The sequence below is a fragment of the Episyrphus balteatus genome, chromosome 3 (assembly GCF_945859705.1).
Source record: "Episyrphus balteatus chromosome 3, idEpiBalt1.1, whole genome shotgun sequence".
NCBI lineage: Eukaryota > Metazoa > Arthropoda > Insecta > Diptera > Syrphidae > Episyrphus > Episyrphus balteatus.
The window spans coordinates 34,662,947-34,677,866 of NC_079136.1; the positions used below are offsets into that span (position 1 = coordinate 34,662,947).

Genomic DNA, 14,920 nt, shown 5'->3' on the forward strand with positions numbered 1-14,920 from the left:
TATCTATATTTATGTTTAAATTAAACTCAAATTACAAGGGTTCCTACCCTTCATTGCAATATAATCTCGCTTTTAGGATCTAGAACGAATCGTTTTCCAGTCGTTGTAGTGCAAACGACATACGTGTACCTAAAAAATCGTTTTTATTAAATTAAAAAAGGGATAACTCTACCCCGGAGTTATATCACAATATTAGTATAAGAACGAAAAATTATTTGTAAAAATAAAAACGTTTTTTTAAATTCATTACTTATAATTGTTTAATACATAGTTCTTTTTTTTTAATTTTTTGTTAGACATCATTAACACTTGAGCTTATAATTTCGTTATTTACATCAATAAAAGATTATATCTTACATTTTACAACAGTCTTTCTTTTTTAAATGGTAACTAGAGAACATGTATATATACATTATTTTTTAATTAGAGATAAACACGATAGAAAATGACACACCTAAGAAAATGAACAAATAAATGCCAACAGCGTAAATGCCAAAATTGTCTTCTCAATCTAAAGCAAACATACAAGAATATCTAGAGAAATGTTATCCTTGCATATCATGCAACTTGGGCATAGCGACGATAATCCATGTAGCTTCTTCGTCGAAAATATATCGAAGCAACGTAAATCAGTAAAAGAATGATGACAATTACAGCTACAAGAATACCTAGGATATGAAAAGAAACAAAAAATGAGTAATCAATTTGAAATTATAAAATTATGTTTCAATTTACCCATAGCATTGCCTAGATTGGCTTCTTCATAGGTCATAGAAAGCATTGACAGTTTGCACTCGCTTGTCCAATCTTCAGGTAGAATATCCTTATACAACTCGTACATTCGATCAAGAGGACACGATGTGCCACAGCCAGGAATCTCCAATGGTTTTGGTTCGTCTGGAGTATTTTTGTAGAAAATAGAAACATAAGGCTTCTTTTGATCGTCAATTCGCAGTTCGAGCATCACACAAGCAGCATAAGGAGGGCTATGATACTGTAAAGGGTACAAAATATTACAAAAGTTGTTAAACAGAAATACAATTCAAACAAATTACCTCGAAAAGTTTGAGTGTATTAAGAACATTTGCAACAGTTGTATCGTGAGCACTATAGATCCAAACCGAACGATTTGGTTTCAACTTATTACTTGCTTTATCTGAAAATCTCTTTAGAATTTCATGAATCAATGGTCCAGTCTTCAGGCGAGCCATTGGCCGAGTATAAGTAAACAAGGCAAATGAAAAGTCCGAAATGAAGGTCATATCTTTGCTAGGGTAAATCTTTTTTGTCCAATCTGGCAGCCTTTAGAATAAAATGATTTAATTAATTTTACACAAAATCTTAAAACATATTCATACGTCTTGTTATAAAGTCCTTCAATAAATAGTGTATTATTAATACGTTGAACACTTTCCAACGAGTCTACTGTTCGTCCTGTCCATTTTGTTAGGTATTCATAAAGATAAGTATATTGTTCGTCGTATTTTTGAAATTCTGGTGAGTTCTTCATTGCCGAGTATGCATACTCATAAGCTGGACATGATTTTTTGCCAGCGAGAATCTAAGAGAAAAAAAATTAGATACCATACAAATTGGGAAAGAATTTGAATATTACATTATCTTGATTTTCTGGTACTGTATGTATTGGAATTGGTTGCCATGAAATACTGTTGTCCCATACATCATTACCAACTGGTGGATATAATCCAGCTAAATTGGATAAAGCACTCATAAGAGTACGATCGACATCTGTTGCACGGATGTAAATATCATCTTTGGAGTAGGTTTGGTTCAGAATGGAATCATAGCGTTTTCGTAGCCATTGACCTAAAGCATGATGTTGTCTTTTACCAGTCTGAAACAAAATTAAAAAAGTTTAATATAATATATTTTTACAAAATTGTGATTTACGTAAATGTTTTTTTTTTGTTTTACTAATTGAAAATGTTATTTATTTGTAATAATAGCTGTGTACACGGCTAATATGTAAGAGGGAGGGGGGATGTACACAAGACATGTATCATGGAGCGGTGACTAAATTAAGATGCCAACTTGAGTCAATAAGTCAGTAAAAAATTCACTAGGTATCCTCTGCTTTTTATGGCAATCATTGACTGCTTGCTTGAAGTATAGTGACGGACCATAAAGTCCATCACTTATTCTAAGCTAAAGATGGAGCTATCATAAGTGGAGATCCTACATCCCTGCAACTAGCATTTGAAGTATTGGTGGATACTCTGGAAAGAACAGCATAAGTACAGCATACCTTTTAAGTTTAATTTAGGTTTTTTTTAAGTACTTTTGGGATGTATGTAGATCAAGGATTTTTGGGATGATATTGGCATTTAATGATTGAACTGTTGGCATAACATCATTCCTTTATGATGTGAAGAACTTCACAAAAAAAAAAGTCCAAAGGTGTCAAATCGCAGCTAAAGGCATCTTATTAATATCGCCAAGACGGCTGATAACACGATTTGGAAAATGTATGCGCAAAAGATCGATTGTGGTATGGGCTGTGTAGAATAGCATCCTTCATGGATTTTTTCAATTTCAGTAAAAACTAAAATCGGTTAATATGGCAGTTTCATTTTCAAAGAAAAGTGGTCCAATAATGCCACCACTTAACAATGTGCATCAAACTGTCATTATCTGTGGATGCATTTGCTTTTTGACAATAATGTGACTGTTTTAAGAGCCCCATATGCAGAAATTTGTTGACGAAACCGCGCACCAAGACGGAAATTCGCCTCGTCATAAAAAGTGATTTTTCACCCAAAATCGTTGTCAAATTCAAAATGCTCAATGGGCATACATTGTGAAACGGTAACGAAGCGGATTGACGTGGACTGCTCCTCGAAATTAAGACACAGGTAATAAGACACCAATAAAAAGCACACAGTTCATCGAAAACGAAATTTCTCAAATTTTGGGGTGTTGTTTCATTTTTTGGGGCCTTACGAGTATTTAATTTTTTTTTTTACATAATTTTATTATTGATAAGGCCCAAATGAAATATGATCCCAACACTAATTTTGAAGTTGAATTTCATTTTAATAAAAAAAATTGGGGGACCTTATTTTATAAATATTTCATAATTAATTCGAAAATACTAAACTAATTTGTTCTGTAAAAATTTGCTGATCAAGAACCGCTTATCATGGATTCCGTTTGTTAGGTTTGCAGGACGATCTTTACGTTAAAAAGCATTATTAAGTAATAGATTAGGTAAACAAGCCACGCGATATTTCCAGCTATTCTATGTAAATAAGCACCCATCAGTCAAAACAAATGGGGGCTTATTTAATTTATTTTTGGGACATTTTTTTATTTCGTTGGGGCTTTATTTTATTGGGGCATTATTTCACTAAGAAAAAATACTGCGATTTGGAGCCTCATTTTATTTTTTTTTTTTTGGGCCTTGTTTCCTGGGGTCTAACTTCGCGGTGCCTTATAATTCCAACGAATTTAAATTAGATTTGGAGCTAAAAGCACTTAATTCTATTTTTAACATTTAAAAATAATTCTATTTCTAGCGAAAGCAATATTTATCATGTGGTAAATCATAACTTTTTATTTTTTGGTAAATTATCATTTTTTATCATTTCCGTTGCTTTTTGGGGTTTGTATTCTTCAAACAAATCAATAGATAAAACTTACCCGTCTTTTTTGTTCTTTCACACACGAGTATTGTGCATACATACTTTATTGAACTTTCTTGTTAAATATTTTTGAAACTGATAAGACAAAATTGTATTATCAGTTGAATAGTGTTCTTAAGCCTATAATAGAAACGATTCTCAATGAACTTTTCATGGACAAATACAAAATGTCAACAAAACTATTATATTCAATCAAAGAAAAAGAAGAAAATCGATTAGATTTGTGTCGGAAATGATAACAAATTATCTGTGCTTACACCTTGGACCAAAGAAATTAATACACATCTTTAAATAATTATTGTCGTTAAACACAAATGCATAAAATGGACAGAATATGTTGTGCATTAAGTACCTAGACGTATGTATACGTTTTGAAAATTTTGTTATAAAAAAACATTAAAAGGTTTTGGGTTAAAGCATTAAAAATCAATTTGGTTTTTCAAGAGGTAGTCAGAAATCTATAAATTCGTTATATGTGAGAAAGAACTTCCTGTAAAAGTAAATACCTTTAATTTTTCTCAACGAAATCTTAGGAGCTGTTTATAGAAAAAGAATGTTATTGTAATGTTTTATTCCGGGTTCACAATAAAACTTATTTAATTTCCACTTATATTTCCGTTCAAATAAGAACACACTTTATTTCAACTCAATTTACTTTTATTAATCGCTCAAACAAACACACTTTTAAATCACTTTATTTACTACTAACAATTCGCAACACTTTATTTCACTTTGTACTGTACTCTTTCACTTTCAAGATTAAACTGTATCCGGTCGGTGTTTACGCTGCCCTTTTATACCGGAATTTCGAGATTCGAGAATGTCTTCGAAGGTTCTCGTCTTTGCTTCTCGAAACTTCCTTTCCAAGAGGGGGCGCTTCATACTTCCAGTCTAGTTGGATATTTTGGGATGTGTTCAGAGGGTAGGTAGTTTCTTGATTATTAAAGGTCCGTTCACATTTCCACCTTTGCAGTAGTAGGTAGTGTGTTCAGACTTTTATCTTAAAAGTAGTTCAGTAATTCATCGTTACATTGCCCCCCTCTTAGGATTGTTCGTCCCGAACAACTCCATTGCTTCTTTCACCATTATAACGATGTAAACGGTCACAATGAACTACCTTTAGTTTGCCTCTTACCCCTCTTTGTATACGGTAAACCACATCGTTAATTCTGGTCATTACTGTGTAAGGGCCTTCCCAGTTTTGTTGTAGCTTCGGTGATAGTCCCTTTTGTCGGTGGGGATTGTAAAACCACACAAGTTCTCCTTCTTGAAACCCTGTTGCTGTCGCTCGTGCGTCATATCTTGTTTTCATCCTGTCACTAGACGCTTTTATATTTGTCCTTGTCCGTTGGTGAATGTCAGCCAGTGTTCCTTTCAGGTTATCTACGTACTCATCCATTTCATGTGGCTCGTTTGGAACACTTCCAAATTTTATTTCACTTGGCAGGCGTATTGTTGAGCCAAATAGGACTTCCGATGGTGTATGTCCAGTAGAACTATGTGTTGCACTTCTATAAGCCATCAAGAATAATGGAATATGTCGGTCCCAGTCTCGTTGATTATCATTGACTACTTTTGACAGGTGTTCCTTAAGTGTCCTGTTAAATCGCTCAACCATCCCATCAGATTGTGGATGAAGCGGTGTTGTCCTCGTCTTCTTGATGCCAAGGAGTGAGCAAACCTCTTGAAAGATCTTGGATTCGAAGTTCCTTCCTTGGTCGGAATGAAGTTCCAAGGGTACTCCGAACCTGCTCACCCAATGAAAGACAATCTTATCCACAACTGTTTTGGTTTCCTGGTTTGGGATGGCAAATGCCTCAGGCCACTTGCTGAAGTAGTCCATCACTACAAGGATGTACCGGTTTCCGTTGTTGGTTTCGGGAAAAGGACCTGCTACGTCTATTGCAATTCTCTCAAAAGGTGCACCCACATTGTACTGCTGCATCTTGCTTTGGATTTTTCTAGCTGGTCCTTTGCTAGCGGCACAAGTATCACATTTTCGGCACCACTTTTCAACGTCTTCTCTCATACGTAACCAGTAGAATTGCTGTCGTAGCTTTTCCAGCGTCTTGTTGATGCCTAAATGGCCTCCAGAAATTCCACCGTGCATCTCTCGGAGAACATCATTTACCTTTGACTGAGGTACGACTAGCTGCATTACATAGGATTTACCATCTGCGGATTCCCACTTACGCCTGAGTAGCCCTTCTTGCACATGAAGTGAGTCCCATTGTGCCCAATATGCTTTTAGATTGGGGCTTCGGTCGGAGATGTCGGCCCATTCTGGTTTCTCTTGATGTTCCTTCCATGCAAGGATGGGTTCGATGTCCGAATCTTCCTGTTGGGCCATTCTGAGTTCTTCATTACTCCAGCCGCAAATGGGATTAGCTCTCGTTCTTCTAACAGCGACGACTTCCTTTTCTTCTAGTCGTGTGCAATGCTTGCAGTCTTGCTTGCACGGGCGCCGAGATAATGCGTCTGCATTTGAATGCAGCTTTCCTCTTCGATGTTGAATCTGACATTGATACGTCTGAAGTATCTCGATCCATCTTGCTACTTGACCCTCTGGATTTTTGAAGTTCAAAAGCCAATTTAGTGCACCATGATCTGTGCGAAGAAGGAACTTCTGTCCATAGATGTACTTATGGAAGTGCTTTGTTGCCAATACTAGAGCTAGAAGTTCCCTTCTGGTCACGCAATAATTTCTTTCTTGTTTCGAGAGTACCTTGCTGAAATAGGCAACGACCTTTTCTTCTCCGTCGTGAACTTGCGATAAAACAGCACCAACTCCAACATTACTGGGAAGGCCCTTACACAGTAATGACCAGAATTAACGATGTGGTTTACCGTATACAAAGAGGGGTAAGAGGCAAACTAAAGGTAGTTCATTGTGACCGTTTACATCGTTATAATGGTGAAAGAAGCAATGGAGTTGTTCGGGACGAACAATCCTAAGAGGGGGGCAATGTAACGATGAATTACTGAACTACTTTTAAGATAAAAGTCTGAACACACTACCTACTACTGCAAAGGTGGAAATGTGAACGGACCTTTAATAATCAAGAAACTACCTACCCTCTGAACACATCCCAAAATATCCAACTAGACTGGAAGTATGAAGCGCCCCCTCTTGGAAAGGAAGTTTCGAGAAGCAAAGACGAGAACCTTCGAAGACATTCTCGAATCTCTACCCTCTGAACACATCCCACTTCTGACACCAATGTAATGTTTTATTCCGGGTTCACAATAAAACTTATTTAATTTCCACTTATATTTCCGTTCAAATAAGAACACACTTTATTTCAACTCAATTTACTTTTATTAATCGCTCAAACAAACACACTTTTAAATCACTTTATTTACTACTAACAATTCGCAACACTTTATTTCACTTTGTACTGTACTCTTTCACTTTCAAGATTAAACTGTATCCGGTCGGTGTTTACGCTGCCCTTTTATACCGGAATTTCGAGATTCGAGAATGTCTTCGAAGGTTCTCGTCTTTGCTTCTCGAAACTTCCTTTCCAAGAGGGGGCGCTTCATACTTCCAGTCTAGTTGGATATTTTGGGATGTGTTCAGAGGGTAGGTAGTTTCTTGATTATTAAAGGTCCGTTCACATTTCCACCTTTGCAGTAGTAGGTAGTGTGTTCAGACTTTTATCTTAAAAGTAGTTCAGTAATTCATCGTTACATTATTCAAAGTTATATTTTGGCCAGAACAGAATTAACATTGACCCTTGCCAGTCTAAACAATATAAATTATATCAAACCGACCCATCAGCTAAGACTATCACTTGTTATACATTCTCTATAAGCTTTATGTTAATTATAACTCGATTCTTTACGAGCGCATAACATGGAATCTAGAATATATTCAATAATCTGTCTTTATTTTTTTGATGTGGGATGTTTACTATTTATACTCGTCATCTTGGAAGTGTCTTATTAATATGTAAGTTTATGCAAACAAGTGCGTTCAAAACGATATCTTTTAACGACTGTTTTATTGTTTTCTTTTAATTTATGGGTGCAAGTGCAGTAGTTATTTTAATTTTTTTAATCTATTGATAGTGTAGCCTGGCAGCAATTCAAATTAAATTAAGTCAACAATAAGATTATGCAGCATCAGGTTGCTCTGTTTTTAGTTTTGTATTAATAGTATACACAAATAAATCCAAAAATAGAATAACCAAATATATAAATAATGAATGTTGAAAATATTGATACTTGTCTTGAACACACAGAAAAGACATCTATAAATATAAGATTAAACTGACAAGAAAAAAAATCATTTGATAAATCGTGTGCCCTGCACTCACTTTGTTGAATTTATAAATAAGGATATAGCATGTGCACGAATGCGTAACAACGATAAGAAATTAATGGTAAAAAATTTTCAACTCATTTAACCAAGGTGACTAAACATAAATTGGGTATGAATTAAATGAAAAGCAAAATATTAATTTGAAAATCAGTCAAGAATATAATTCGGGTTTAAGAATCAAAAGAAAAGGTTTGGTTGAGGAATGAATACCTATATTATTTATATTATTTATATAATTTAAAAAGAGCATTATACTTTACAGAATGGGTATGATTAAATATAGCCATGATACCGTTTGATAAATTTGTAATTTTAATTCCAACAAAAATTGGTGGTTTCACTATAAAATTAATATTAACATACACGTTAATGTTTTAAATGAGTGTGTTATAGGTATGTTAAATCTGAAGTTCTACTTTATTAATAAGCATTTGTCTGTTTTAATAAAAACAAAATTAAACGTAATCTACATTTAGGGCCTTACTAAGGAATTATTATTCCGAACGCAGTATATTGGGATAATTTTATTCATTTTGTTTGTCATAAAATGAATGTATGTATCATTTTTCGTCATTTATAAAAAAAAACGCGGCCGTTATTTTCTTTTAAACAGAAGATCGAAACAAAAACTCAGACCTATTTAAATGCATTACATGATTTGTTTTTATCGGTCAAATATGAGATAGAGTAAAATGATATCTGTCATAAAACGTATGTACAACACGAAGTACAATCGTGACATTAACATGAATACAAAATATCTGTTGAAATTCCTGGTATTACAAATTTAAACTCGATATGAAGTATTTATTTGTATACTTTAAAAAACAAAACAAATCTGACTAATGATTGAGCTGTATGGACTAACATGTCTAAGAAATAAACGAAATCGTTACTTTGAAGATAATAGAAACATGAGGCATATTTAAGTACATGCGCCAAAGTTAGAGTTCAAAATTGTCCTTCAACTCTGTACTTACGTTATATTATGTATTGAAGCTTGCAATTTTGAAATAAAGTTGCTAATCATTAAATTGAAGTGTCTCTCTTAACTTTTTGTTGGATCGTCCAAAATCAAAAGACAAAAACTAATTCATTAAATAATAGTTTTCTCCAGGTAACCCAGGTAACTCGGGGAATGGTTTTTTTGAAATTCCAATTTTTTATGGAACATTTTGAAATTTGAAAAGGTTCTCGAACGCTATCTTGTAAATTATGTATTAAAATAAGTTGTTTTTAAGTTATAAAGGGTGCCGACTTTGAAAATGTGGGTTGTGGGGAGCTTTTAAGTTTTGGTATAAATTATAGAATGTTCAAAACTTTCACAAGTGAAGTATAAAAATACTCATAACTTCGTCAATTTAGCTCCAATAAATTTTGACACAATGAGGCGTATACATAGTTTTTGTTTAACTTAACCTAGGGTTTATCCAATGTCATTCAAATAGGATAAACTCAGGTTTTGTCTCAGGTGTCTATGATGAGAATACGGCCCAATTTTAATGAAGTATTATGTAAAATTTTTAAAATGCAAAACAAAATTTAATATATTATAAGCTGCCAAGCAAATCACTTCAGTACTTTATTCTTTAGATCCAGATAGAGACACACAGAATGGCGAGACCCACTTCTTGGCATTCTTCATCTTCGTTGTTGGTACAAAACTGTAAGTTTACTTTCAATTCTAGCTTAACTCTTTCAGTCTTGGCAGTTAGTTATGAAACCACCTTTTCAAATTTTGTATGTTTTTTCCATGCCATCTGGTGCATTTTTTTTTTTTTTTTGAATATCCCTTAAGTATACCCTTTAACATAGTTCATGTGAATTTTAATTTTTTTGAACATGCAGTACTAAAAATGCTTCCAGTTTTCATTATTTGATAGAGAAAATGTTACAAATTTCCATTGGTTTTGCTAACGGGATTGACCTTCTTTGAAGTATTGCACAAAATCTAAAGTTATTTTTATTTCTTTTTTATATTGAAATTCATTTTTAAGTACATAAATGTATATTAAAATAAAAAGTTAAACATGATTTGTTTGATTTTCAAGTCAAATTTATAACGGTAAATTACAGGTTATAAATACCATTTTTCTTGAAAAATATAACGGTTTAAAAAAAAAATTATTTTTATTTTTCTAATCAATTAACGAAAACAAATATAATCATAAACAAAATTTGTAAATTTCATCTTTCGATTAAAAGTGTGACTGAAAGGGTAGAGGCTTGACCAAAATTAGGAACATTTAGAACCTGACCATTGCACATTAACTGCAAGATTATCGAAAAAGAATGTGCTGAACGTGTATTCTGGCGGTGGTGTGCGAACAAAAATAGCAAATTAACGCAATGCAATGCCGTCAGACCGTCAGAGTCGCTATCGTTTACGTTTGATCGTCATTAACATAAACTAATTTCTTAGATCCAGTGCCGGATTAACCATGTCATGGGCCCCTAGGCACAGAAATTCTTGGGCCCTTTTCCGATGGATTTCAAAAGCTCTTTTTAAGTTAAGTGAGAAATTTGTGTAGGTAACTTACTAAAGACTAATAGGCTATAATCTGTGTCCTATCATGTCATTTTATAAATGTAAGCTAAAAGTTTTGAAATAACTATAATAAATATTGCAGTGATATTTCAACAAAAAAAATAAATGCCGACTTTTCACGAGTCGATTTGAGCCACATGATATGTCTCAGGGCTAAAGTCGACTAGGACTCTAGTATGGGGATTGTCACTTTAGTCGCGTGCGGCTTACGTTCACACGACTCGACTGACGCCGAAAAGCTTCGCCGCACGGCAAAAATCGACTCGTAATAAGTCGGCATTACGGTTTCATTATAAAACTGGAGAGAGACTTCATACGTAAATGTTTTAATTTTGATTCTATTGTTAAAGCCCAGGCAAATTAGCCAAAATATGGGCATGAAATCACTTTTTTTCACGGTACAATATTTTTTTCATGCGAAACACAGGTTGTTCTTATCATAAAAGTTATTTTGTTTGGATGATAGGAGGTCGGGAGCAGCCGCCATCTTGGAAAAGAGATTGGTATCGTTTTTTATTAAATAGCTCCATAGTTGTTCAAATAAACAAAAAATGACAAAGGTAAGATTTATTAACAATAAAGTTATCTAAAAAATGATATACCATATACCTACAAACCAATTCCGTGAGTTGATTAAATCTAATATCAATTTGAGTAACTTCTCTGCGTGCACAATCTCAGATTTTTCTGACGTATCCTCTTATTGCAACATGAAGACCTTGAATGGCACCATCTCGTTACTAAACTGTGGTTCGATGTCGTTGGAATAATATTCGAATAGACTAGACTAGACTATTTTTTTTTAAGAAGAAATTTACAATTTAAATATTAAGGTTGAAGCACATGGAGAAGTACTTTTTTTAAATTTGTTATATAAATATGATCAATTTTGATTTTGTAAAAAGAACTTTTGGTTTTAAAACGTGATATATTTTGAGCTGACTGTTTTCCCATTTTCTGGGTTGACTTTTCCGTTTTCCCTAATCAAAAATCCCGAAAAAAACGGGAAAAAATCCCTCGCTGGGTTGGGCCCTTCAGGATGGGATGGGAGTCATAATTCATTCTAAACACATACATATATACAATAGCCCTGTTATATTGAAGGAGATAGTTTACTCGTGAGTAGAAATGTAGTACAACAACTACACATTCCTATCTCCTCGAGTAGAAGATTGTGTAATTTATAGTACTAGATCTACTCATGACTAACCACCTCCAATGGAACGGGGCTAATGTTTTAATGATATACAAACGTTTTTTTCTTCTTCTGTTTTTTTTTTTTTTGTTCTTTTTTCTTATTTTTACAAATACAAATGTAATGCTGTTTTTTATTGAAGGTACTACTCCAAGAAATTTTGTTTGTTTGTTCGTTGAAGTGGGGCCCCTAGGCAGGTGCCTAGATTGCCTTGAGGTTAACCCGGCACTGCTTAGATCTATTTCCTTGACCTTAAAATTGATTTTAGGAATGTCAGCAAATGCGAACAAGGCTATTTAAAATGACAGAACTTCGTAACGTGATTTTAGAATAAAAAATGTGTCCAATTCCAAAATAAATCTATTTATGCTCCAAAACATAATATATCTAATATTTATAAGCCCTCTCAGGGGAACATACAAATAATGTTTCCAACAAGAAGTCAAAATTAATTTAAAATTCTCAGAACTACTTGAAATATGTTACCTAAACTAAATGAGCCATAAGTCCATACTCCATACTAGGCGCGTGGCATTTTTGCGATAAAGAAAGAACTCATTAAAATGCAAAAAAGCCATAAAAAGGAGGGGAGGGAGAGGTACACATGTTATAATATATGTATTACAAAATAGAAATTTCAAATTAGATTAACATGAAATATTACAACTTACATTAGTCAATTGACCCCAGCCGGTTGGCCAGTCGTTAACATCACTCCATGGATCCGATGGATATGGTTCAACTGGTGTTCTGTCTCCGTGGCGAAAAAGCTACATAATCGTACAATGTTCCCAAAACAGAAAAGTAAAATATTATTATTTTCACGCTTAATTGGATCAACATAAATTTTGACTACAATTGTGAGCACACAGCTGGTAGCAAAATAATGCAGTAGCTACCAGCTGCTGGCACTTAAATCAACGATAAATAAGAAGAAAAACAACTTGAAAACTCACAATGTGCGCGAATACAAGTTTTCCTTTCAACTCTGGATTTTTGGCATCGTTTACGTTTTGATTCCCTTCACAATAAAAGGGCAAAACCATTATCAGAGCAATAAAAAAGAGCGACATTATGCAGCAATTGAATATAGCAAAATATATAACCAACAAAAAAAAAGATAAAATTCGAGTGTTTATCCAATTGTTTTGCTTTTAATCACAAATTTGAGAAGCAGCAGTAACCTTAACAAAGAAGATTTTTTATCACATCAAGAGTTTTAAAAATTCATTTTACAAAAAAGGTTATAGAATTGAACCTAATTTTAGATCTAAAGAAGCTAGTTTATAAAAGGCAGTTTTGAGATTTTTGGAAGAAGAAAAACGACTGCCTACGGTTTAGGTCCGTTTGCAATCATGGAGCCCAGAAGAGACCTTCCTTCCTACTTTCTTCCAACACAATACACAAAATTAAATAACAGAATCGAAAGCAAAAGTTGAAGAAACAACAGCAAGACGTGCGACAACCGACGACGACCGCAAGCAATTCCGCAACACAAACTGGTACTGAACAAAAGATAGTGGAGTGAACGGGTGGTTGGGGTCTGGCGCAGGTGCAGGTGCAGTTGGACTTGGATTTGGGAATTTTGATGGAACACTAGACGAAATGACGGCGAAAAGTATGAATGAATTACAGATTACGACCTGTGTTTTTTTGTCTATGACAAGCAGTTTCCACGAGATTTATTTTCCATAGTATGTCATAACTTTTGCCATGAAAGTTGATTATATAAAAACTTATTGCATATCACAGTACACATAAAGCCAGAACCATAATTGGCGGATGGAGTCGGAAGCTACTGCCAATTGGTTGTTGTTTTCTTTGTATTTTCGACAAGTTTTCATCCGTCGAGTGCGGTTGCGAGCGCTGTTCCCCTCCGTTTTCATCCGACGATCCGACAATTATAGTTCTGGCTTAAGAGGCCGCCTCCACAGGAGATAATTTTTGTCATGTTGACATGTCTTAACAAGAAATGTCTTGTGGAGGCTCGCCATTTCTTGTTATGATTCAATGTTAGACAATCGTGTCTAATTATAAATTGAAAAAAATTTACAAAAAGAAGTATTCATACAAAATTGACATATAAACAGAATAAAAAAAGACAAAGGGCCTTACCAATAATGAATCGCTAAACACACGTTTAAGTATCGTCGGGTTAAATTTTACCGTCGCGTTAAATTGGGTGTATTCGGAATTTCGCTCATCTGTCAGTACCAAAAGAACAAAAGAAAATAGAAAAAAATATCTCCTAAACTGGGTGAAGATCAAAACAAACCAAATTTTTCAAGGACGCGCGCAATTTTAAAGAACTGTTGTTTGTAAAAAAAAACTCATACAAATCAATTTCAAGTGTTTTTTTGGTAGTAACGTTCTACTATAACTTAATTTAGTGTCTAAAAATCGAAAAAATTACGGAATTTAAACTATATTTCTATGCTGTATTTTTTGCTTTTTTGTTTTGTTGGTTTGTTTTTGCTGGTTTGTTTTGATTTTCGCCGAGTTTAAAACGTCAAAATGGTAACTGTAAATAGAAAGAGAAGACAAGGACAAATGTTCGAACTTCCCTATACTAATAATCAAAATAAACACGCGTTTAACTAATTGTGCTTCTATTACCAGAGGTGCGTTCTTTTTCTAACAATAGTCAACTATCGTTGTTATGTCAAAAAATATTGTTAATGTGTCATTGTTAGAAATTGTTGGGTTTTTTACAAATCATTTAGGAACGATTTATTGTTAGATATTGTTAAACTGTCAAACACAAAAAAAAATAGTTTTGAAAATATTTTTATTTGCATAATTATAACAAAAATAATGTTTTTTTAGTCAAAATAAATTGTCTTGCATCATAGAATTGCAAAACTCTGTTTTTATTTTCATTTTATTCCGCTTATTTCCAAAAGAAAAAAATCCTTAAGTTGGTTTTGTAAACAAAACATCCACTTTGACACATCAACAATCTCATGAGTGTTCAACTCATATCATGGAGGTGAGTTGGAAATAGTTACGATTTGTAACTATTTGACACTTGAAAACGAGTTTAGGAACGATGTTCATCTGTCAAATAGTTACAAATCGTAACTATTTTGTAGTTTAGGAACGACAAAAGTTAACGATAGTTAACAATAGTTAACTATTGTTAGAAAAAGAACGCACCTCAGAGGTGCGTTCTTTTTCTAACAATAGTCAAC

The 14,920-nt window shown here is 33.7% G+C and overlaps 1 protein-coding gene across 1 annotated transcript; it reads right to left on the reverse strand.

The window, feature by feature from the left end:
* Window positions 1–232: 232 nt before the first annotated feature.
* Window positions 233–13,256, reverse strand: LOC129914516 (prostatic acid phosphatase). The gene is made up of 8 exons (XM_055993808.1): window positions 13,064–13,256; window positions 12,686–12,913; window positions 12,401–12,499; window positions 1,616–1,855; window positions 1,359–1,561; window positions 1,056–1,302; window positions 736–994; window positions 233–668 (listed from the first exon to the last, which is right to left on the reverse strand). Exons 2-8 carry the CDS (start codon window positions 12,800–12,802, stop codon window positions 559–561), a joined length of 1,275 nt encoding a protein of 424 aa, XP_055849783.1. The 5' UTR covers window positions 12,803–12,913; window positions 13,064–13,256; the 3' UTR covers window positions 233–558.
* Window positions 13,257–14,920: the final 1,664 nt, after the last annotated feature.

Bases quoted from the DNA above. Each gene is read 5' to 3' on its own strand.
- LOC129914516 (XM_055993808.1), bottom strand. From the start codon at position 12,802: ATGTCGCTCTTTTTTATTGCTCTGATAATGGTTTTGCCCTTTTATTGT. The intron at 1,856-12,400 runs GTAAGTTGTAAT...ATTTTGTTTCAG, and splicing joins GCTGGGGTCAATTGACTAAT to ACTGGTAAAAGACAACATCA. The intron at 1,562-1,615 runs GTAATATTCAAA...TTTTTCTCTTAG, and splicing joins TACCAGAAAATCAAGATAAT to ATTCTCGCTGGCAAAAAATC.